The following is a 24,757-nucleotide window of genomic DNA, read 5'->3' on the forward strand; positions in this document are numbered from 1 at the left end:
TTTGATCCCTTCACTTGTTCATTCTTTCACTCACATATTTGTCAAGTGTTTATTAAGAGCTGTCAAATGCTCTACATACAAAGTTTTTAAGCTTTGATTCTACACCCAAACATAAAACTGCAAAACAAAGAACCCAAAAGGTGATGCAGACCTGCCTGAATTAAATAAATCCTAAACCATTTTTTGTTTAAAAAAGGCGGGGGGGGGGGGCTTCCCTGGTGGCGCAGTGGTTGAGAGTCCGCCTGCCGATGCAGGGGACACGGGTTCGTGCCCCGGTCCGGGAAGATCCCACATGCCGCAGAGTGGCTGGGCCCATGAGCCATGGCCGCTGAGCCTGCGCATCCGGAGCCTGTGCTCCGCAACGGGAGAGGCCACAACAGTGAGAGGCCCGCGTACCGCAAAAAATAAAAAAGGGGGGAGTGGGGTGTGGAGAAACAGTACCTCCACTTTTGTTCTTGGCCGAAGAAAAGCCTAAAGATATTTTATGCAGATTTAGACAATAAACTGAATACCTGTTAATTTGGAGACTGAAGATAAATATGTCTCAATGGAAGCAACAACCACACACTTCTAACTAACCCAAAAGCAATTTTCAGTGGTTTCTAAAACAATTAATTTTAAGTTATACTTTAAAAAAAAAAAAAGCTAGAAGGCTGAAATCAAAGACAACTATTATAAAGGCTATCTCTCCTTCATTAAATAAACCAGAACAAGCATGTCTTTTAAAACTTTAAAATATTTCTAGTTTAGAGTCCAGACTGAGAAGATTCCCCAACTCTGCCAGATAAAGTTTCCCATTTTGCTGAATATTGGAAAATTATCTTAGACAAAGGCTTGAAGGGGAACAACAAACAGACAATGAAGAGGCACTGGGAAGAGAGCAGGGGCTGAAAGTAGACCTGCCTGATGCAAGGAGAGGAAAAGAAGAGACTTGAAATGAAAGGCACTTATTTCAGGTCCTAGGAAATGAATTAATTTTATCCTATGCTTAAAGTTTGTGAGTTGTAAGATATTTTCTAACTAATAAAGATTTGGAACTGGGATGAAAGGGAAGAGACAGAAATAAGAGAACATTAGAAGAAAACATATAAAGGCAGAGAACCAGTTATGGAAAAAATTCTAATGTGAAATAAGCATTTAAATCAACAAGTACACATTTTTTTAAATATATATACAATATATATAAGAACTACAATCTTTTGGACAGCTTGCTTGAATTACATGGTCAAGTTAATCACTGCATTTATATATTATTTTACATCCTTTGCTGCTTCTTCAATCCCAATTGCTTGCATTTTTTGGCTAGCAGCTAACTACCCCACCATACACTGGCCAGGGGGAGTGAAGGGGAAAGCTCCAGTCTGTCCATTTTGCTGTGTGAATCCACAAAATCGGTGGCTAAAAACACATTTTAAACTGTTAAAACTACGAGTCTTAAAGACATAGATTCCATTTCTTAACATTCTGAAAATCCATATATTACTACAGGTAACTGAGAATGTGTACATTTTTATGTGACTATTTCAACTAGGATTTTAACATTAGCATTAAGTATAAATTTATTTTTTAAAGTTTCTTAGTAAAATAACAAAAGAAACATTTTGCAAAATTTTAATTTTGAACAATCCTATATTTTTATAACATAATTATGTAAGTTTTAATTCGTAATTTTAAATTCAATTTTTTAAATTTCCCCAATTTTAGAGGAAAGTACCAACTATCCAAAACAAGGTAAAATAACTGATTTTTTAAACTGACTTAGAAAATGGCCATGTGTCAATTTTCATCAACATATGAATTCTGAAACAGTACTTACATTTTATATTGCCCAAAAGGGATTATAAATCTTAAATAATAGATTGTGGTCTTTCTAGACATAAAAACGCAAACTAGGGCTTCCCTGGTGGCGCAGTGGTTCAGAGTCCGCCTGCTGATGCAGGGGACACGGGTTCGTGCCCTGGTCCAGGAAGATCCCACATGCCGTGGAGCGGCTGGGCCCGTGAGCCATGGCCACTGAGCCTGTGCGTCCGGAGCCTGTGCTCCACAACGGGAGAGGCCACAACAGTGAGAGGCCTGCGTACCGCAAAAAAAACAAAACAAAACAAAACACAAACTACCTAAAGATGAAGATAATATGTCAAAAGAAAAAAATTCCACCAATTCAAAAGCCAAATTCTTTACTGAATATGTTAACCTTATCAGTAAAATTACCTACAATAAAGCCACCTAACAAATGAATTTGAGATTTTCTACTCCACTGTGTCCCTCTAACCAAGCCTCTCAGTAAGGGTTGCTCCCAGCAGCCAGTTCAGAGTCTGAGCCCATTTTCCTGGTTAAAATGCAAAATCAGCAAGTACTAATGACCACTAGCATAATAACCAGATTTAATAGCTTGAAGAGGTCTTAGGCAGAAACATCTGTTCCACCTTTGTGGGTCACAGAAACTCTTTAAGAATCTCATGAAAACTATATACTAACCCAGAAAAACATACACAGGCAAATATTCACAACAATTTTACCTTGGGTTTTTCTGGAGGGTGAGGGTGAGATGGGGCGATCTGGGGTGGGGGTGTATCGTGGATTCCTGGAGCCTGCAGGTTAAACAGACCTGATAGAATCTACCCTTACAGGCCCTCAAAAATAGAGGAAAAGTTATGTAATTTATCTGCTACAGCACAAGCCTAAATCCAGGGTAATACTGCCACTGTCAGGTACTTCTGTCTGACATTAGGACTGGGTGGTGCTACTGTTGGGGGGAGAGAGGAACAGGATGTTAGACATTTCTCAACACCCGGGTAGATCCACGCGATCAAGTACAGTATTAGGCCCCCATCCCACCAGATCTTCACATACCCCTCCAGAAATCCACACTGGTTAAAAAAAAAAAAAAAAAAAACTCTTTCCCAGAAATACATCTATTGTATAAAACAAGAAACCTTTTTCTCTTTCCCTAAAACTCTGAAAGGTGAGTTCACCATTACAGAAAATTATTCTACCAACAGCAATGTCACTCAGGACACTTAAATCCCTACAAACGTCTGGTCCAGTCAGCACACATGTATGGGTGACACATTCACATGATTCTACCCACATGCATAAATATTCTCTTGCCCTTATTTAAAACGTTAGAGAAAACCCTCTATCAGATAACTCCTCCCTTAACTTCCCTTAAATCCAAACTCATTTATTTAAGTAGGTTACAGGCATCTGGCTAATTCATTAGTCTTCTACTATACTCATGCCCAAACATTTACACATTGAAATGCATATTTCATCACAAATTCACTTTCTTCTCCTTTATGTTACAGTTAGGGCATTATATTAAAAAATTTTAACTGTGTATGTTGGTTAAGTAATTTTATATATGAATTTCACTTCAGCATGAAAAAATGGGCATTACAAAATATAAAATATCAAAATGGGATATCGTGTCAAATAAGGTTAAAAACCACTACATTATATCAATAATCTCCTGCTTTACTAGCATCCCCTGCAATGCTTAGGTGTTTAAACCATTAAGAAAAACAAGTAAATGGTTACCATAAAACACAGGAGTGCAGAGCTATTAACTTCTTGATAATTCTTTAAACTGTACATATTTTTCTTTTATGAAAAACAGTAAAGTTTTTTTTGTTTTTGTTTTTAAGAAAAGCTGACCCTTGGTGTAAGCTTAAAAAAAAAACTGAAAGAAAAGTGAAAAGCAGTGTTTTGATGAAAAAGTGAAACATTCGAAGCAACTTATATAGGAAATAAATACTCATGTTTTGAGGATTTCTAAAACGTAATCCCTGTAATTGAAGAAAATCCTGTCATTTGTCCAATATAAATGCTTAGTTTAACATTTAGAAACAATCACTACAACAGTCCATTTTATGATTACTTGATTGTAAACTAGTCACCAACCACAGGTACCACCTGATACTTCCTACTTTACAGATGAAATTTCACTGTTTATATGTAAAAATATACCATATAAAACAAAATTCCACACAATACAGATAACATTTACTTGAACTTTTACTGAAAAAACAAAATTAAATTATATTTTAAAACTCCACCTTTTAATTACACAGGCTGCCCTCCTTCAATCTCCCACGCCACTTCCTGTCACTAAGTATTCTATCCTAGCTCTACTACATTATCATTCCCAGTAAGCCAAAGTCCTATTCTCAGTCCCAAATTCTAACAGATGGAAATGTAACATACATAAATATGGTCCCTGTGTTAAAAAGTTTGGAAAAAACTTGGAACCTCAAACTTCAAAAATGTAGGAAAACTTTAGGGCAGCTCACCCAGAAGGATGTCCTAAGCGAGACTAGCCTGACTCCTTTACCTAAAAATATACTTCCGGCATGAAACACTGTATACCTAAAATTTAGAGCAGGACTTCCCTGGTGTTGAAGTGGTTAAGAATCCGCCTGCCAATGCAGGGGACAGGTTCGAGCCCTGGTCCAAGAAGATCCCACATGCCACAGGGCAACTAAGCCTGTGCGCCACAACTACTGAGTCTGTGCTCTAGAGCCCGCGAGCCACAGCTAGTGAGCCTGCGTGCCAAACTACTGAAACCCGCATGCCTAGAGCCCGTGCTCTGCAACAAGAGAAGCCACCATAATGAGAAGCCCACGCACCGCAGCGAAGAGTAGCCCCCCGTTCGCCACAACTAGAGAAAGCACACAGCAACGAAGACCAAACGCAGCCAAAAATAAATTAAAAAAAAAATTTAGAGCAATGATTTCCTTTTAAATAGTTCTCCAAACCTCCCACTCTTAAAAGGAACACAATTAAGCTAAAAACAGCCAAAAGTAGAACCACTCTGACTAAACAGTTTCTTAAATGGTTATCATATATACCTATTTTGATGTAAATTGCCGTTAAAGTTTTCTTGAAATGCCAGGCTTTGTTTAGTTGCAAAGAAAACTGACTTGGGGGAAATAAGGGGAGAGCACTTGGCTTTTCCCCCAGCATTTTGAAAAACTTCAAAGAAATTGAACAGTGAACAATTATGATTATACACCCATAACCTAGACTCTACAAGTAACACTTTGCTGTTACTTACTTTGAGACCTATCAATCTACCTAGCCATCTCTGGCCATCCATCCATCTTATTTTGATGCATTCCAAAGTAACTGAAGACTCCTAAACACCTCAGCATGTATATCAACTTGAGTTCAACAGTATCTGCTTACTAAGAAGAGAATCAAATTTTATTTCAGGATAAGTGGTCCTGAATATAGCATGGAGCATTTCAGAAATAGAAAAGGCCTCTGGGATGCAGCTCAAGAATAAACAGGCTATGTGCACCAATGTTAACTCATGAACTCCGTAGCATCGTTTAGACCAGCAACCCGGAGGTCTGTTGGGAGACAAGTCTCCGTGGGTCTCTAGCATTTCTGCACCTTTTGCCAGTGGAGGCCCTGGAGGCTTTCATACAGTCTTTTCAAGGATCTACTACATAGTGAACAGTCTTGCATCTGACTGTTAACATCTCCCTCTTGAGGAGAGGGCAGGTTTGTTTACTGTCCAGTGTGATAATGCTCAGGTCCTCCTCTGGAAAAAGGTCAGGCAGGTTTCTGTGCAGCCCATCACAAAAGATTCAGGGGCCCTAGACTCAAGGTTTCTCAGCTATGACACAAACCCACCAGGTGGGCAGCACCCACCTGCACTGAACCCCTTTGTGTTGCCCCCATGGAATCTGAGGGGCAAAGGAAACCAACACAACTAGGAAGTTGCTGCCTGCAGTGCCCTGAGAATAACATCCTTTGTCTCTAAACCCAGGAGTCCTATGTCTTCTACAGCACCTTTAACACTGAAGCAGGCTCACCTTTCAGACTCTCCAGTTCTGGACAAGCTATGAGTTCTTGGCTATGGGTATAGATTGAGTTAGTGACCTCGGGAGGATAACAGCAGAAAGTGCAATGAACCAAAGCATGCATCTCTGAGGAGAAACAAGGGTGACCATACAACTACCATAGCACAGTGTCCCTACCTCTCTCCCCGCACGTCTCACTTCACTACTTATGTACGTCTTAAATCACCCACTAACTATAAGCTCCCTGAGAAGAAACCAGCTCATCCCTGAATGAACTGGAGTAATTCACACTGGCCTTAACCTGAGTATGGCTAAGCAATCACATGGATTGTTCTTAATCAATATGCAATAACAACAAAAAATGTCAGAAGTAGGGCTTCCCTGGTGGGGTAGTGGTTGAGAGTCCGCCTGCCAACACAGGGGACGCGGGTTCGTGCCCCAGTCCGGGAGGATCCCACATGCCACGGAGCGGCTAGGCCCGTGAGCCATGGCCACTGAGCCTGCGCGTCCGGAGCCTGTGCTCCACAACGGGAGGGGCCACAACAGTGAGAGGCCCGCGTACCGCAAAAAATATATATATCAGAAGTATGTACGTTCTGCTTTGACTCTAGGTATTCATAAATCATTTACCCCAGCATGACATTTTCACTCCTCCATCCTATCTGTACTGAAACAGAACAGGTAAAAATCCTAATGAGGCAGGCTGGATGCTCAGCTCAAATACATAAATAATGTAGCTGTAGTGAAGTCAGTGATGACTACTTCAATGTTTCCACAGGTGTTAGCAAATTAACGGCTGCATCGCTGATTAAACAGTTTTCCAGTAACAAAGGGTTATGTTGCTGAATATGTCTTGCTATGTTAACTTAATCACACATCTGAATTATATGCTGTACAGTATACAGAATATCTACTAAGAACTCCCACAGTAATAGTAGCATGGCAGCAGTAGTAATAGTAAAATAGTGATAACAGAAGTTTTTACAATCTAGCCTTTAGTGGACCTCACCATGTATCAAGAACTTTGCGTGAATTATGTCACTAACCCTAATAACAAGCCTATGAGGCTGATACTTTTATTACTTATCCTCATTTTACAGATGAGTCAACTCTGAGTCAGAAGTTAGAATACTTGTCCAAGGTCAGACAAGCACAAAGCCATGGAGGTGGGAAGTCAGGTCTGCCTCCAGAGCCTGAACTCTCATAAATTCTCTATGTATTTTATGCAAATACCTAAGCTATATTTATTTCCTAATTCATAAGCCATTCCAGGCAGATTTCTGCAGCGTTAAAGCATGAAACTGTAGTCAAATCAGTAATATAAGAAAAAGATTTTTATTGGATATTTTATTGAATTTCCCTTGGTTCCACAGGATGAATATTTCTGGAAACAAGTATCAAATACCAAGAAAACGGTTTTTATGTTTTACATCAAAGAAAGCCCTAAAACATCTTCATTACAAATTTTTAAGATGAAGTTACCTTAATTTATTTACTGTATTTTTTTCCCAAACACACTGAAATCTCAGACTTGAGCAAATGTAAGCTCCATGAAGACTGGGTCTCTGTTCTATTTGCAGCTGTATCCCCAGCTGGACAATCCCTGGCATAGTAGGTACTGAATAAATATTATTGTACAAACATTAGTGTAAAAATAAACAGAAGACCACTTTCTGGGAAACAAAGTGAGTCATTTCTATTCAAGATGGTTTAGTTATTAAAGCACTAAACGTATCTTTTTATAAGCTTTCATTAACCTTACAAAAGTATAGACCCTGAGATTAATACAAAAGCCAAACTTGCCTGTTTTATTTAAACCTTCTACTATTTAAGGAAAGCTTTGATTTCTTAAACTGCTTCACTGCCCTTGTTTATCTACATTATATAATCAACAAAGAATTTCAAAATGTATCATGAAACAATGTCCAAAATCCACTCAACATAGTAGTGTGTCCTCATTAAAAAAAAAAAAAAAGTTTTCCCACTCTAGGGGCTTAAAGTTATAGTTAAAAGTAACCAACAGGCAGGAACCATGTCTTTTCTTTCTTTTTCATCACTTTAAGTTAATGCAGCAGTGCTCTGAGCACAAAGTTAAATACTCATCCATCACCTTCCTGCGGAGGGGGCGGGCACGGTGGGGGGGGGGGGCCGGTCTGCTATTGATGGTGTACATACTGCCTTTTGTAAAAAGCATAATGCAGTGTGCTGAGTTAGAGGCTCACAATCTAACACCATCAACAAGGTGACTGACCTTGAGCAAATCATGTCACTTCTCCAGCCCAGTCTAACCCTCCACTCTAGCTCAGTACACAAAACCACCTCTAAGACTCCTCTCAGCCCTCAAAGTATGTGACATTTATGAACAACTTTACTTACTGCCTTAATTAGAAAACACCTACTACTCCATGGTAACATGGCCAGTAATTCAATCCTAGATGATCACAGCCTCACTGACATTTTGTATAAAGCTACTAAACATTTTAGAAGTATTTTTTCTGACCTTTTGATGCAGACTGCTCACTCTGACCTGAACAATCTTTGTGACACAGTACTGAGAACAAGTGGGAGAGTATAAACAACACTGTCTTCACACAGAAATGAAACATTTTGATTTGTAACATTTTTATATAAATCTTATGTCCTTCCACTGTGTAACTTTCTAGAGAAAAATAAGATGTACACACACATAAAAAAAACTTTTTTTCATGCTTGCACTCAAGATTAAACATTAAATATGCTTAAATTAACAGCTTTGTTAAAACAGAAATAAGTGTTCCATATCTGAAGAGTTTAGATTACTTTTTAAAATCTAGGTAGGGGCTTCCCTGGTGGCGCAGTGGTTGAGAGTCCGCCTGCCGATGCAGGGGACACGGGTTCGTGCCCCTATCCCGGAAGATCCCACATGCCGCGCAGCGGCTGGGCCCGCGAGCCATGGCCGCAGAGCCTGTGTGTCCGGAGCCTGTGCTCCGCAACGGGAGAGGCCACAGCAGTGAGAGGCCCGCGTACAGCAAAAAAAATAAAAAAAAATAAAATAAAATAAAATAAAATAAAATCTAGGTAGGCAGGATGGGAAAGAATAAAAGAGAAATGGATATCTTCGGGAGAACCTGAAATAAATGTTTTTAGCACCATTTAGAGATCTAAAGCTCCTGTTAGATTATAAGCAAAATACTTATAACATGGGAAAATTATCAAAATAATATTAACTAAAAAATATAGGATATAAAAGAGTCATACACAGAAAAAATAATCAACTGTTAACAGTGATTATTTAGGGACTTTCCTGGTGGTCCAGTGGGTAAGACTCTGTGCTCCCAATGCAGGGGGACCTGGGTTTGACCCCTGGTCAGGGAACTAGATCCCACATGCATGCCGCAACTAAGAGTTCACATGCCACAACTAAGAAGTCTGTATGCCGCAACTAAGACCTGGCGCAGCCAAAATAAATAAATTTAAAAAAAATTTTTTTTAAAGAAACTGGTTATTTATAGGTGGTAGGATTGAGTAATTTTTATTTGCTTTATACTGTTCTATGCTTTTTCAACTTTCTACATTAAGCATTGATTTTATAATCAGAAGGGACTTTTAAACGTGAATTCATATTACCTTAATTTGTTCAGAAAATCTTTTATTTTTAAAGTGGAGTGGTGGGGACTGAAAAGATTCAGAAAAATCTTTTTTCTCAGTTATCTGCTGTTACTGAGATTTTTGGCAGTAGGAACAGTACTTAGAAAACAAAACCAAGGGATTCATCTTCCCCTATAAGCTATAAAAGTAAAAATCTGTTCATAGAGAAAACAAACAGAAAACACACTCCATGATGTAAAGCTGCTCTATACCTTTAAAGGTACAGCAGTCACTCCAATTCATGTCAGATTGTCCAAGTACCAAAATAAAAATATGTATGTGTATATACATATATACACACACGTGTAAATATATATGGATGAGTAGATATATATGGAAGTATATAGCTACAAAATAAAAGGCTGTCAAAATGTAGGCCCATAAGAAATCTGTCAATTTATATTACAAACTAGTACTTTAAAGCTCTCTCATATTAACAATTCTTTAACATAACTATTTTTTTTAAATGGCCACTGAATCCAATCACATCCTTTAAAAGCTGAAACATAAGTAACTAAACATCTCATTCATTTAAACCTGAATTTTGAAAACAGTACCAAATGTTCAAGGTAACTATCCTAGAGAACTCCCCAAATGCCAGAGAAAAGTAGCTAAGCAAACTATGGTATATTGGGACTTCCCTGGTGGCACAGTGGTTAAGAATCCGCCTGCCAATGCAGGGGACACGGGTTCGATCCATGGCCCGGGAAGATCCCACATGCCGCGGAACTAAGCCTCTGTGCCACAACTACTGAGCCTGTGCTCTAGAGCCCGCGAGCCACAACTACTGCAGCCCACGTGCCTAGGGCCCATGCTCCACAACAAAGAGAAGCCACCGCAATGAGAAGCCCGCGCACTGCAACGAAGAGTAGCCCCTGCTCACCACAACTAGAGAAAGCCCATGTGCAGTAATGAAGACCCAATGCAGCCAAAAATAAAATAAAATTTAAAAAAATTTTTTTAAACTATGGTATATTAATGACACGGCATCAAAAATGGTATTTATAAAAATTTAAGATATTAGTTGAGGTTATTTTTATAAAGTGAAATGTGTCACAGTCATAAAGTTAAACAGTCTCATAAATGTTGAAGTCTAATTTTATTTAAGCAAGGAATTTTATTATGAAGAATAAAATCATACTTAAGCGTTGATTATAAAGATGAAAGCAATCTCAGTGACCAAGGACATGAGGTACAGCTGGCCTCACAAAAGGCTGCATTCAAGAGAAACTGATACTGGAACCACAAGACCTCTCTTGCCTGCTTTCCTCTCCCTGTTCTCTCTCAACTGGCTACTTCTGCTTGACATGGCCCAAATCAGCCACTGTCTCCAAGTCTCTGTAACCTTAAAAGTCTAAAACCTATCGTGTTTAAAGAGGAGGCTTCAACATTGTGACTAGCCAATCATCAGTATGTATATATTGGCTGGCCTTGGGCGAGGTGCCCACCACTGAACCCTCAGCACTGTCTGGACGAAGAGGGATCCTGTGAACTTACACGCTGCTTAGACCTACTTGCCTCTAATACAGTCTATGGGCAGGGCCCATTCTCTGAGAAATAAATACGCCAAACTAATCTACCACGCTCTCACAAGAGACCACCAATTGGGGCTTCCCTGGTGGCGCAGTGGTTCAGAGTCGCCTGCCAATGCAGGGGACACAGGTTCGTGCCCCAGTTTGGGAGGATCCCACATGCCGCGGAGCGGCTGGGCCCGTGAGCCATGGCCGCTGAGCCTGCGCGTCCAGAGCCTGTGCTCCACAACGGGAGAGGCCACGACGGTGAGAGGCCCGCGTACCGCAAAAAAAAAAAAAAAAGAGACCACCAATTGATCCTAACAGCAAGAGCCCAATGAAAACAGATGTATGTACAGTTAATTATACATTAGATTTGCTTTCAAACAAACATGATTTTCTACTTGTCGTTATATGCCTTGATGTCTGAACTGCTACAGTATAGTTACAGACTTGTTTTCTATTGACCTTATATAACTGCTTTATTATTTTAAAAAAAAGACGTCAGCCTGTATAAAAGGCTTAAGTTATTAATAAAAAATAAAACAAAGTATTACAGGTAGGACAAATGAAACTTTTGATATAATCTCTCAAAGTACTGAGTCTAATAACAAAATAATTTTTTTCTCTTACCCTTAAAAGCACTGAATGTTCATTGCAGAAATCTTGGCACACAGAAAAGTAAAAACGTAAAAACAAAAGCATCCTAAAGTAGAGCTAATGACTGCTAACGTTATTTTCTTCCTGATCTTTTCCCTCACACATATTACCATAAATGCACTCATACTTATGCAACTTTTCATGGGAGGGATAAGGCGGTCATCACCAATCAACTTAACATCACTAGAAGTTGGACAACCAGACGTTATCCACACCTGATGTGACACAATTCTATCTATGCAGTATTTTTACCAAAAAAATATTGAAACCTGAATCTTCAAGCCCTTAAATCCAACTCCAAATTTACAGGAACTACATACCAGAAGTATCAATACGGGACATTCCACTGGACAACGACCTGGTCTTTTCAACAAGTAAATGGCATAATAAAAAGGAAGTGGTGGAGGCACTATTAAGATTAAGATGACCTGGATACAACAGCCACATGCAATGCACAGACTGAACAAACCAACTAAAAACCAGGACTGTAATTGGGAAGATTTCAATAGACGAAATATCAGATTATTGAAGGATTATTTTTGGTTTTATTAAGTGACAATGGTGTCATGATTCTGCAAATAAAATTACCCTTTTTTTGTTTATCAGAAATGCAAGCTCAGGTATTTAGGCTTGAGATGTTAACAGCCAGAATTTGTTTAAAATACTGCGGTAACCCTGCCCCCACCAAAAAAACAGTAAAATACTAATAATCATTAAACTTAAGTATATATGATATTATTAAATTTAAGAGTATAGAGGTTTCATTAAGTGTACAGAGGTTTTTACAAATGTTTGAAAGTTTTCATAAGAAATTTTAAAGAGTAATTTGAGTCACATTTCAGTTATAATAAATCCAGTAAACAAGCATTTGCAAAAATAACCCCCTCTTGCATTTAATTTTTTAACAAGAATTTTTCTTTAGTAGTTATACAAAATAATATTACATTTTGTGGCCTGTAAAGTTTAATAAACTGGCGAACATGTAATTTTCTTTTAAACCAACTTTTTATGAAGGAAAGTAGGATCCATCCTATATTAACCACTATCTCCTCTGAAAAACAGGAGTTCTTTGAAGGGTCGGTCAGTCAAGATAGAAAAGCAACAAGAAAAAGAGAGTCAGGAATAGCCTCTGAGAAAATAAAAGGGTCCTTGCTAACAAACTCTCTTCACAGACCATCTCTGCATGGTTAAGGAAGGTCTTACTTAAAGGAAATCTAACAGGTAACTAGTACAGTAAACAACAAAATTACCAACAGTAAGAATCACAAAATACCAAACTTTGCAGAACTTAACTCAACCAAGATCTCCCAATTCTTTACATATGTAAAGAGAAAAACTGTGTTTTCCTTTTGCAGGGAAAAATTGTGTCTTCCTTTTGCACTCAACTATCATATACATTCACAAACCCTGACAGCCGGACCACCACCCAAGAAATCACCCAGTCCCACTTCTCACTTAACAAATGAAAAAGGTGAAGCATAAAGAATGAACAATGTATCTATTGTTAGTCAGCTCTTAACAAAATACCCTTTTCTGGAACTACAAAACTCTGAAAACACAAGTACCTGCAAAGGCAGATGAAAAACCCTACTGAAAAGAGATCCAAGATAGAAAACATACGAATTACAGGAGAAATCACCAGAATCTTATTAGTGCAATCAACACTCACTGGACAATCATCCCATGCCAGATCTTGTTATTATGGACATAAAAATAAATGAGCATATCCTCAAGTACTTTACAGTACAGATTGTGAGAGAAAAGTACGTAAACATAAATACTACACAATGGTGAGTGCTGTAACTACAGATAACCACAAGCTCGGATAGTGACATGAAGAAGGCAGTGACCAAGTGGCCTGGGAAAATCAAAGACAGCACAAGAGGAAGGGGCTCTTGAAGTGGAGAAAGCCTGCCTGACAGGAGGGAGGACAACACTCTGAAAAGAGCATCTGGAGAGGCCTGCAAAAGCTGAGAGCGTCTGGGGAGATGGTTTCATATAACCAAAGCTACGGCAGAAAAGAAATGAAGAGGCAGGCGGTGGATGTGGAGCTTTGTCAAGTGCATAATGGGAAAATGGTGCAGGTTCTTCAACCCAGGGAGCAACGGTATCAGGTGTGCACTTTTCAAAGGGTAGTTCTTTCTAGCATCCATGTAGACGACAGGCTGGAGGGAGGGGATGCTAGAGAAAAGAAGACCAGCTGCTGACCAGTAAGGGAACGAGAGTCACCTGAAGCAAAGAAATTAGCCAAGCCCAGAGCGCTCCCGAGTAACACGCCCGTACCACCAAAGGCCTACGATTCACCTCCTCATGACAACCCTGAAAGGACCTAAATGTAGCTAACCTGTCCAAGGAGATCAGGACCTTCCTCCTCCACTCCCCCTGGGTAAAACGCACCCGTTCTCATGAGACAGCCAGTGCTTGTTGTTCCCTCTCTCCAGGTGTGTAAGCCAGAAATCAGAGCCTTCAAGACACACTCTCCCAGTGCACACACCTAAGAGACCCCCGGGTCTCACCAGCTTGACGGTCTTTAACTTTTTGCATCTCCAACACCACCCCACAAGCGGTCACCTCTTGCGTGGACAGCAGCAGCTGCCTAATTCATCTCTCCCTCCCATATTACTCCATATTGCTACCAGAAGTGTGTTTCCGTAACTACAAATATGACATCACTCCACTACCTCCACACCTGTACCGTTCTCCCCCTTAACATCAATGTAAAAAACCAGTTTGGGATATGCGGAGTTTGAGATGTCTGAGCAACATTCAAATCCAGATGTCACTAAGTAATTAGTATGTATTCCAAAGGTGATTTTAAGTCTAAATTCAACACAGATTTGGGAGTGTACCGATGTGTGCAAAAAGAGAGCAAGGAGGGGAAAGAGAGGCCCTTAAAACAAGGAAGCCTGAACAAGGGAAGTTCAGAGTGAGATAAAGTTGAAACCAAGTCAGAATCTCAGAAACATGAGCGTTTAAGAAAAAGGTCACGAATGAGACAGTAAAGAGCAAAGAAGAAAACTAGAAGACAACTGTATCACAGAAGTCAAAAGAATCGAGTTTTTAAAAAGACAAACTGTCAATAATGGCAAGTGCCAAGAGAGGTCATGGGAGAGAGAAAGTGGCAGTGGTCAGTGCAGTAGCAATCAGGAAGCAGTGAGGACAGTAGACAGGAGGAGGGGAACAGGGAGACTGGGAACATGAACTACTTTTCCAAGAAGTCTGACTGCAAAGGAAATGAAGCACAGGAGGGACAAGTACCACAAGGAGCTGGGAGTCAAGGAAGTATTTTGTTGGCTTATTTGTTTTTAAAATGAAAGACTTAAGTGCACTTTTATGTTTAAAGGAAGAAGCCAGTGGTTGAAAACATGACCGAGAAAATATCCGATGGAACATGGCCTGAGTCATGACAGACTTTTACCTTAACCAGCAAAAACAGCAGAACAAATAAGCTTAAATATGAGAAGGGTTTTTCTTTCTCAGAGAAGAGAGTGTGGACGTGTGCCGACGAACAGGTGTAACAAGAGGAGAGAGCACATCACGGAAGGGCTTGTATGTCACGCTAAGAGTTCGGCTTTTATCTGGTGGGCAGTCAAGAGCGCCTTGAAAACTGTTAAGGAATGGAGTAATAAGACAACCATGTCCTATTTGGGGGGGTGGGGGGGGCCGGAATCACCCCAGGGATTTGATGTAGCCACTGTGAAACAGGAGTAATCTGAAATATGTAAAAATGTGCCAAATACCCACCAAGAGGAGGAGTACTCCCCATCCTCACTCAGGCCTCTTCATCGTGATGTGCTGCTATTCAACGATGCTTTGGCTGACACATTGCAGGTCCCTCGTCACTCAGAGAGCTTAGTTTCCTTTACTGATGTTACTGTTATGGGCCACCTTCAATACAATGGTTTTGGTCTATTTTCCTCTTTCTCTGATCATTAAGAGGAAGAATACATTCACAATTTATTTTAGCATTTTCTAAACTTTCTTCTCCAAACTCTTCTCCAGAATTACTAACAGGTTGGAAAAATAAAAATGTTGTATAATACAAAGGAAGAAATTTTATAATAGTAAATAAACATTTTAAGGACCCCCCCCCCCAAAAAAAGTCTCTCACATGTAATACCAAATTTCAAATCTGAATTCTAGGTCAAATTACTGCCAGGGCTTAAAAAACAGAATTTGAAAATATCTACCTCTTTTTTGTTACTAATGCAACAAAAGAACTACTTTAGAATTCATGACATCATTATAAAAGTATTTTCATATAAACAATCGTATAAAACAATAAACTTCAATAAAATATTGAGGTATGTAGAAAATCTATTAAACTGCTATCTGCTTCTCCACAATTGTGCAAAGTGATGATAATTCATATCAAGATGACTTTGTTATTTATATAACAGGAAAATTCACCACCCAATCTCAGAATGATTAAATCACTCACTCTTGGAGAAACCATCTTAATCAAATGTAAAGTCAAACTAATTCAAATAAACCTACCAGCAGGTGACATTTTGCAAAACTATCCTTTAATAAACTTTTACTTAAACTGAAAATTACGGGTAATTCACGGTAGAGTTAAATGACTTTTTTTTTAAAGTTATTTATGTATTTATTTTTGGCTGTGTTGGGTCTTCGTTTCTGTGCGAGGGCTTTCTCTAGTTGTGGCGGGCGGGGGCCACTCTTCATCACGGTGCGCGGGCCTCTCACTGTCGCGGCCTCTCCTGTTGCGGAGCACAGGCTCCAGACGCGCAGGCTCAGTAGTTGTGGCTCACGGGCCTAGTTGCTCCGTGGCATGTGGGATCCTCCCAGACCAGGGCTCGAACCCGTGTCCCCTGCATTAGCAGGCAGATTCTCAACCACTGCACCACCAGGGAAGCCCTTAAATGACTTTTTATACCACCATCAAATGAAGCATAAAGAGATTGTTGATTATAACTGAGTCTCCTCACTTAGTGTTGAACTGCTCTTCGGAATACAGAGAGCTTTCCATCAGAGCAATCAATTTACCTCTGACTAACAGAATAACTTTTATTAAGAAGTTCAAATGACACCAAATGTCACCTCCCAATTCATCCTACTCCTCCTCTTTCCCAATCCTCCCCGTTACCCCACTTTTAAACCGAACCACACAGCAACCCACTGGGTATCTAAGTACAAGCCAACCTTCTCTCACATCAGTAAAGGAGCAAACCATTCCCTTGACCAGCCCTCCCCCTTCCCCATTTGAAAGCAAGCTGCTTCCTAAAGCAAGCAGGGAGGAAGGAAGAAGGGGCTTCTTTCCTCATACTTGCTTTTGCCTCTGTTACAGCATCTATATGTCTTTTCCATCTAGGAGTTCTTCAAGGGCTAAGATAAAACCTAGCAAATTTTACTGTTATTAATTGTATGCTTACCCCATTAAACCAAACTGTGGACCTTTCCTCCACCTTGCTTGGCACTGAATCCCCAAATGTAAGCTGATACCTGCTGAATAAATTACTCATTGTTGAATACTCTTAATCAAATATAGAGATGGCACAAAGATTTTTTTTTAAAGATTTTTTTTTGATGTGGACCATTTTTAAAGTCTTTATTGAATCTGTTACAATATTGCTTCTGTTTTATGTTTTTGGTTTTTTGGCGGTGAGGCACGTGGAAACCTAGCTCCCCGACCAGAGATTGAACCGGCACCCCCTGCGCTAGAAGGTGAAGTTTTAACCACTGGACCACCAAGGAAGTCCCGGCACAAAGCTTTCACTAGTGTTTGCTAAGTAAATGGCCCAAGTGAATGTGTGTCTTTATAAAACTTCCAGTGAAACTCTTTTTTTTTTTTTAAGTCAACTTATGTCCAAACTTTAATAGGCCCTGTGAACTACTTTCATCCATAACACAAGAACCTGTTCTATCATCATAGCTAGTAAATCTTCAATACCTGAAATGAATTACCTATTTGGCAAGTTACTGTGTAGGGTTTTTGGTTGTTTTTTTAACTTGCCTCTTCGTTATTACTAGTTTCTTACTATGGAAACATTACAACTTCTCTAAGCAGAAAGCGTCAAACTCTGCGAACATTTCCTGACCTAAAACTAGTTTTAACGGCATCCAAGTCCCTTATGGCAACACAAACAGGTTAACCAGAAGAGAAAACTTCCTCTGTAAACTCAGCCTCCCAAAAAATAAAAGCAAAATACTAAAATTCTCGTTAGAACCACACACCATAAAGGTTTACATTAAATTCCTCCGCCCTAAGATAATAGCTATTTGAGTCAGGTATTATCTAAATCATTATATTCATGATTCCCCAAAAGTTTTTTTTTCCTTTCGCCTAAAACTATGTAAAATCATGCCGCGCACATAAACTTGCTACAATAAAATGCACTTAGCGCCTCTCAATATATTAATACTTCGTGGAGCTGTCTTAAAACCAAATCCTTACCTAACAAGCAGCTCACTGACATTTCCATTCAAAGAAATTCGAAAACGCACTAGAGCTTCCAAAATGCAGGCTTTATACAATACTCCTCTCATAACGTCGGAATACAACATTTTAAAACTCCTAAACCTATTTAAAGCGTTTCCTATGGAAAACAATCTGTTTTCCTTTCGGACTCAACCTTGGACTACAACGAGGGATTTGATTTAAGGACTAGACCGGCCACACATCTCACAGGCTCCGTGCTCGGCACAGTCCCTGAATTAAGGACAAGATACGGACTCCTGCACAAGCGGATTCGGTCTCCCCGTGACGGGAGCTGGGACGGACCCCGCTTCCCCGCAGGCTCCCCGCACGCCCTCAGCATCCCCAGGAGAAACCCGCCCGAGGCGCTCCCTCGGGCCCCGCAGCCCCCGGAGTCCACGTGCAGGTGTCGCCCCGGCGCAGGTGTCGTCCGGCGCGGAGGACGTCCGGCCGCCTGTTCCCGCTGACGCATAGCCCGACCCGCGCCCGGCCGCTCGCCCCACCCCCCACCCCCCCAGCCGCCCACGTCCGGACCCCGCCCCGGCCCGCGGGCCAAGGACGAGGCCGCCGCCGCAGCGAGGCGGCCGCGCGCCGCAAGATGGCGGCGGGCGCGCCGGGAGGGAGGAGGCAAGGGAGCGCGCACCCCCGCGGGCGGGGCCGAGCGCGGGCGGCGGGGGAGGGGGCCCACCGGGCGCGGCCGCCACCCCCCGCCCGCCCGTCCGCCCGTCCGCCCCTCCCGCCGGCCGCCCCTGCCCACCTTTGAATTTGAGGTCTGTGGGCGGGTCGAGGACCAGGATCTGCTCGTGCTTCGCCATGGCCCCGGAGGCGGACGCCATCGGAGACAGCGCAGAGCGGGGGCGCGCCCGCGGCGGGTCGCTGGCTGCGGGCGGGGGGCGGCGGCGGCGGCGGCTGCGGCGCGGCTCGGCCCGACTTGACGCGGGGCCAGCGCTCGGCTCCCGAACCCGACGCCCGCCGCTCTGTCGCCGGCTCGCTGGGCCGCCCGCCCGTCCGCAGCTCCGAGTCTCACAACTGACTCAACCCCACACCAGCCGCCGCGGCCACGCGCACTGCGATCCTCGGCGCCCCACGTGACACCTCTGCGTGCCTACGTGCGCGCCCCGGCTGCTGCGAGGCCTCACGCCCGGCCCGCCCTCCACGCCGCCCCGCGCGGCCTGCTGCTGCGCCTGCGCACACCCGGCCCGCCGCGCTCCGAGCCCAGCCCAGCTGTCAAGGGAGCGGGTGTCGATGGGGCGGAGCTCAGCTCTGGGGCACCGATGCGGCACGCACGGCAGGGCGGAAAGGCGCAATCCTCGGTCCCGTTTAGCCGCAGTTAGGGTTGCGAGACTGGAGAACCCGCTACGGCAGCGAATTACCATCTCCCAAGCGGGAATGCCTAATAGCAGAAGGAGGAGCGGTCAGGCTTTGTTGACTACAACTCCCGGCATGCTCCGCAGGGGTGCCTCCGCCGGAGCTGGTCCCCTGTGGCGCTGCGCGGTGCTTGCTGGGAGTTGTAGTAGCGGCTGTGGGCGGGCGGGAAGGAGAAGGGTCGGTTGGAGGCAGGGGTGGGGCGCGCCAACACTCATTTGGTTCCCAGAGGGTGTCTCGTTTGCGCTAAAAAACAAAAACAGCTTCTGGAGACTGACCCGAGGTTCACCTGGTTAGAAACATAGAAGATGCCCTGTGGAAAACATGCGTGGATCTGTCAGCCTGCTCCCTAATTCTACCCATCCCTCCGTCGGTAGAACTAAATTCTGTGGCTCTCCAGTCCAAGCTCTCCTCCTTCCTGAATTCTCTCCAGTAATGCAAAAGCCGAAGAGGAAACACGCCTCCTTTAAGAAGCAGACGCGTCGTTGGGGATCTGACGAGACACACGTTATCAAACTGGAAATAAAAGTCAAAATCTACAACGTTTGTTGCCGTATCTGTTCTTCAGTTTTGATTGATAATGATAAGCCCAAACCAAACAGTGTCACGTTCATATGTTGGCAACAAATTCCAGCTGCAGCATTTACGGTAGCCTGTAGTAAACTGAGTCGAAGGAGAAAAATCCCAACAGCAAAGTTGCTGACCAATCTTTAACGGATTGCCAGGGTAATCGGGGACAAGAACATGAAAAAAATGAATGTGCCGTAAATAAACCGTTACAGTGCTGCTCAAATTCAAATCCCTAGGAAGCACCAAGAAACAAAGGACAAATTGATGCTGCTGCCATGAAGGAGCAGCCCAGTGGGTCTAGAAAACAAATGAGACAAATGGAACCATGGCCTAGGCGCGGGCACAAAGTCTACGTTCTCACAGCAGTCCAGCCATCGGAGCCCACCTGGGAATAGCTCTCCAGAACAGCCAACCTAGCATTCATACCAGACTGTGCCAAAGGAGAGCAATGGAAGACCTCAGAGGATGGGAGCGGTTATTAAATAGTTTGAAAAGCTTATTCTAAATTTACGTCTCCTTTGAGTTCCTTTTATTCACAAAATTATCTTAAAATTTCAGTTCTCACTAAAGAATACACAAATTCTGTGTTTACCAAAAGAGGCCTTAAGGTTAAAAAAAAAAAAGTTGAGGTTGACAATCCCTTCAAGGGATTTGCTCCCACATATGTTTAGTCGTGAACAGACAACCCTCAAGCTGTCACAAAGTCCTTTTTTCTTTTTTTTTTTTACTTGCCTAAGAACTCTTATCCATGGGCAAGTTAGCCTGGCTGGACTGGCTCCTCCACGGCTAGATGGACACTTGTCTTCCCAGCAAGCTAACTGGGAAGCCCAGTTAGAAGGCCCAGCATGCTGAGGGCTTTGCCAGTCTCTTCCCTGTGGGGCAATGTTGGCGTGTTCACCGTGAGTTCAGGAGGAAGCCGAAATTGGATGTATTCCAGTTTCCACATCTATATCATTCAGAAACCTCTGCCCATTTCACTTTTTCTCTGTACAGTATCGCTTCAAAAATGGCATAGAGTCTAAACCTATAAGAATCTACAGATCTGGTGGTCTAAGAATAAGTGAAACTTCTTTGGAATAATTCGCCTATTACTATTTTAGAGCAAGCATACCCTCATTCAATAGTGCACTATTTAAGTGGTTTGTGCTTTGGTATTAATACCTTTCTTCTAACAGTTCCAAGAACTTTACAAACAACACAGCTACTCAGGACAACCTTATAACAATTAGCAAGTGTTACTTTTGTTGTTAAATATGGAAATGAAAACACAGGTGAGAGCATCTTATGTCAGTAAATAGAGGGGGGAGGGAGGTGGGGGAGGGAAATTGTACAATTTTCTACTCTGTGCATTTTTGCTCTTCCCAAAGCCACGAAAAATGACACCCAAAAGTGATTAAGGCAACAATTTTAAATGTAATTGACATCTATTGTTTGGAATGGAGAAACAGGGGCCCAATGTTCATTGCTCTTTTTACACTGATAAATGTGGCTACATAAAGATCCCTTAATAAGTTATTAGCAAAAAATATACTCAAGCATATACTCTCTAACTCCCAAGTTTTCATGAGTCTAAAAGGTACGAAGTCCTTGAATATTACTTCAGCCTACTTGAATCATCAATAATTTTCACCTTTGCACAGATTATCTCTTATGCGTTGGGCAAGAATAATAATAATTTTAAAAACCCATCAATTTCCAGTACAAATGGTAACAAAGTACAACTACCTTCTTCTCCATAGTTAAATATGTTAACCTTTACTCTAGAGGTGGTCTATAATTATGAATTTGTTTATGATCAATCCTCTGTGTAATTCAACTCAGTAAACATTTAAATGAGCGTACCTTCAGCAGACATTCAGGCAGAAGGATACAGAGTACAGGCTGGGTTCAAGCACCATTTTCTGCTGTGTGGTCATAGCAACTTACTTCACCTCTCTGTGCCTGTTCTACATTTGTAAATTGGGAAGGATAACGAAACCTACAACCGAGGTTTGTTGTGAGAATTAAATGAGTTAATACACACAAAGAGCTTAGAATAGTGCCTCGTTCCAGCACTGTTACCTTATCAATGTTAAATGTTAAATGATCGCTGTGCCCGGCATGTGGTGGGTGATTCAGTGGTGAGCCAGTAAACATGGTCTCTGCCCTTATAGGCTTACATACAAGCAGGAGATACAAATGTGAAATAGCTCCTTTGCAAGTAGGATTCTGTTCTTGGAATAAGTTCGACCAGTGAGTTACACTCCTGGGATATTTAAAAGTGAGATGGAGGCCTGCTTTCTGCCCCTGTCTGTTTTCTGCCGAGGCAGCCGGGAATCTGGAAGCTTTCTGCAGCAGCATTCCAGCACCCAGTCACTAGCTTCCTGTATCCAGAGGCGGTAAGTTGTTGCAGGGTCAGCAGGAGCAGTGGCTCCTGCTTGAGTGCAGCTTCCAGATCCCTGGGTCAGAGGTAGGGCGTGCAGCATGCGGGGGGAGCAGCTGCCCTGCGGAGTGGCTCGGTCTGGCCCTGGGCGTCATTCCTGGAAAGCCCGCCCCTCCTTCCCTCCCCAGACCGTGTAAGCACCTAATTTCCCCTGTTGCGTTGCTTCCTGCCTGTGATAATAGAGGGCTGCGGAGAGGGAGGCGTCAGGGAAGCCAGGAGCAGACCAAGAAGGAGGTCAGTGGTGTAGCAATCTGCTCAGTGGTCCTGTAAGGTGAGGACGGGAAGCCATCCACCCCACAGAGTAAAAGGGGGACGCTGGGGCTACGACGGGAGAGAAACACAGTCACTGCACACCATGGGCTCTTTCTAAAACACATAGATATGGTAGAGAGTGACAACCACCTGAAGCATGCAGGAGGTCAGGAAGCATCACAGGGATGCAGTGCTCATGGAAGTGTGGTAAGATGGGGGTGCTTGTTGTAGCATATTTGTCAGACTTCCCTGAGAAATAGAGATTCCAAGAGAAGGCAGGTGGAAGCTTCACCAGATAAAATCAAGGCTGGAAGAAGAGTTAGAAAAAAACTTATCCTGGGACTTTTTCTTTATGTGACTATGTAAAGCAGTTAAAACTATGAGAGGAATTATCTTTGTTTATGAAAAATACTTTGAAAAATGTTTTCTCAATCTGTTATTCTGTAAAAGCAATGTGTGATTATTGTAACCAGTGACACAACCCAAAGACATATGAATAAAATGTTTCCTCCTATACCTCCCAATTGTCACTCCACTTGGAGTGACCAATGCTAACTGCCTGGGTTGTGTACCACTCCCCAACTTTATCTATACTTACGAAAACATAGCTATTTGGCTTTTGCATTTTTTCATAAGAATTCTTGTAAAATATGTAAAACCATATGCAGTTGCTTTATTCACCTGACAGTATATTATGGATATCTGATCAGGTCAATTGGCAAAGATCTAACTCAGTCTTTTAATAGCTGAATCCATAGAATAGATTACCCTACTATGGTACCATTTGTTCCCTTATTGATGAACATGTAAATTGATCTAGGCTTTTATCACAACAAACAGCACTGCAATAAACGTCCTTATACACGCATCCTTATCATAGGATGCTTTTATTTCTTCAGGGAGATGCCCAGTGATGGGACCACTAGATCAAGGCTATTTCCTATTTCAATATATATTGCACACATTTTATCCAAAGGGTTGCAGCCATTCCCAGTTCCATCAGGAACTTATGAGAGTGTCCATCTCCTGTAGCCTCACCAAGTGCTAGACGCTCTTCACACCAGCAACTGAAGGAGGGGCATGTATAAGTATCCTTGGATTGTTTGGGTCAATAGTTTTGGTCTCCAAAATTGTACAATTTCCTAAATCCATCCTTGTTCATTGAATGCACCTTCTCCTCCTGCTTATTCCATTTTCTTTCTCTAGATTACAAAGATCAGAGCACCGGGGCTTCCCTGGTGGCGCAGTGGTTGAGAGTCCGCCTGCCGATGCAGGGAACACGGGTTCGTGCCCTGGTCCGGGAGGATCCTGCATGCCGCGGAGCGGCTGGGCCCGTGAGCCATGGCCGCTGAGCCTGCACGTCCGGAGCCTGTGCTCCGCAACGGGAGAGGCCACAATAGTGAGAGGCCCGCATACCACAAAAAAAAAAAAGAAAGAAAAATCTTGTATTTCAGATGGACTTTTTGGCCACCCATCCTATTACTTAATTTAGAGTGAGATTGGTAAACCTAATCTAGTTACAGCCATTCAGTTTCTCAAATTTTCATAAGCAATACAATTTCAGATTTCTGGTGTAGCCCCATGATCTACTTAAGAAATCCTAAGTGTAAGTGCAATAGCCAGGGCAGCACTCAAATGCCAAGATCTTGTCCATCCTGACTACGGCCCTTGAAACCAGGGTGACCCACCTCTGCACCATACCTGTGCCCCACTCATCCCTGGTTGTCCCAGGTGACAACCTCCTCCACTTCCCACCCCTTGCCCCGTCATCTTCCCTGAGCGCATCTTGTTCCCATGTCCGGTAACCAGGTTCTGACTTTTTTACCCACAGATCACCCTTATGGCTTCAGAAACTTCTGCAGTCCCCTCCCAGTTTCTTGGGTCTCATCTTCACTGCTTCATTTTCAGCTTGTTGGCATCCTCTGCTGCCTGGGATGAGAGAGACCTCTGCTTGCCCTTGACCTTCAGGAACTCTCCATGCCCCTGCTGGTCAGCTCAACTCTTCCCTCCTGGAGAGGGGACATTTGGATGTGTTTCACTTGAATTGTTGGAAAGGCATCGAATCTCCATCCAAGAGAATAAACAAGGGTTATCAAGATCTCAC

General features: G+C 42.4%; 1 protein-coding gene across 1 annotated transcript in view; it reads right to left on the bottom strand.

Annotated features, from left to right (window-relative positions):
• Positions 1–19,117, bottom strand: part of VAPA (VAMP associated protein A) — a 39,619-nt gene extending 20,502 nt beyond the window's left edge. The window contains exon 1 of the mRNA XM_081253244.1: positions 18,802–19,117. Within this exon, the coding sequence (XP_081109370.1) occupies positions 18,802–18,880 (79 nt within the window). The 5' untranslated portion in view covers positions 18,881–19,117. The remainder of the gene's footprint in view (positions 1–18,801) is intronic.
• Positions 19,118–24,757: the final 5,640 nt, after the last annotated feature.

The sequence above is a fragment of the Mesoplodon bidens genome (genome assembly GCF_964165515.1).
Source record: "Mesoplodon bidens genome assembly, chromosome: 13".
Taxonomy (NCBI): Eukaryota; Metazoa; Chordata; class Mammalia; order Artiodactyla; family Ziphiidae; genus Mesoplodon; species Mesoplodon bidens.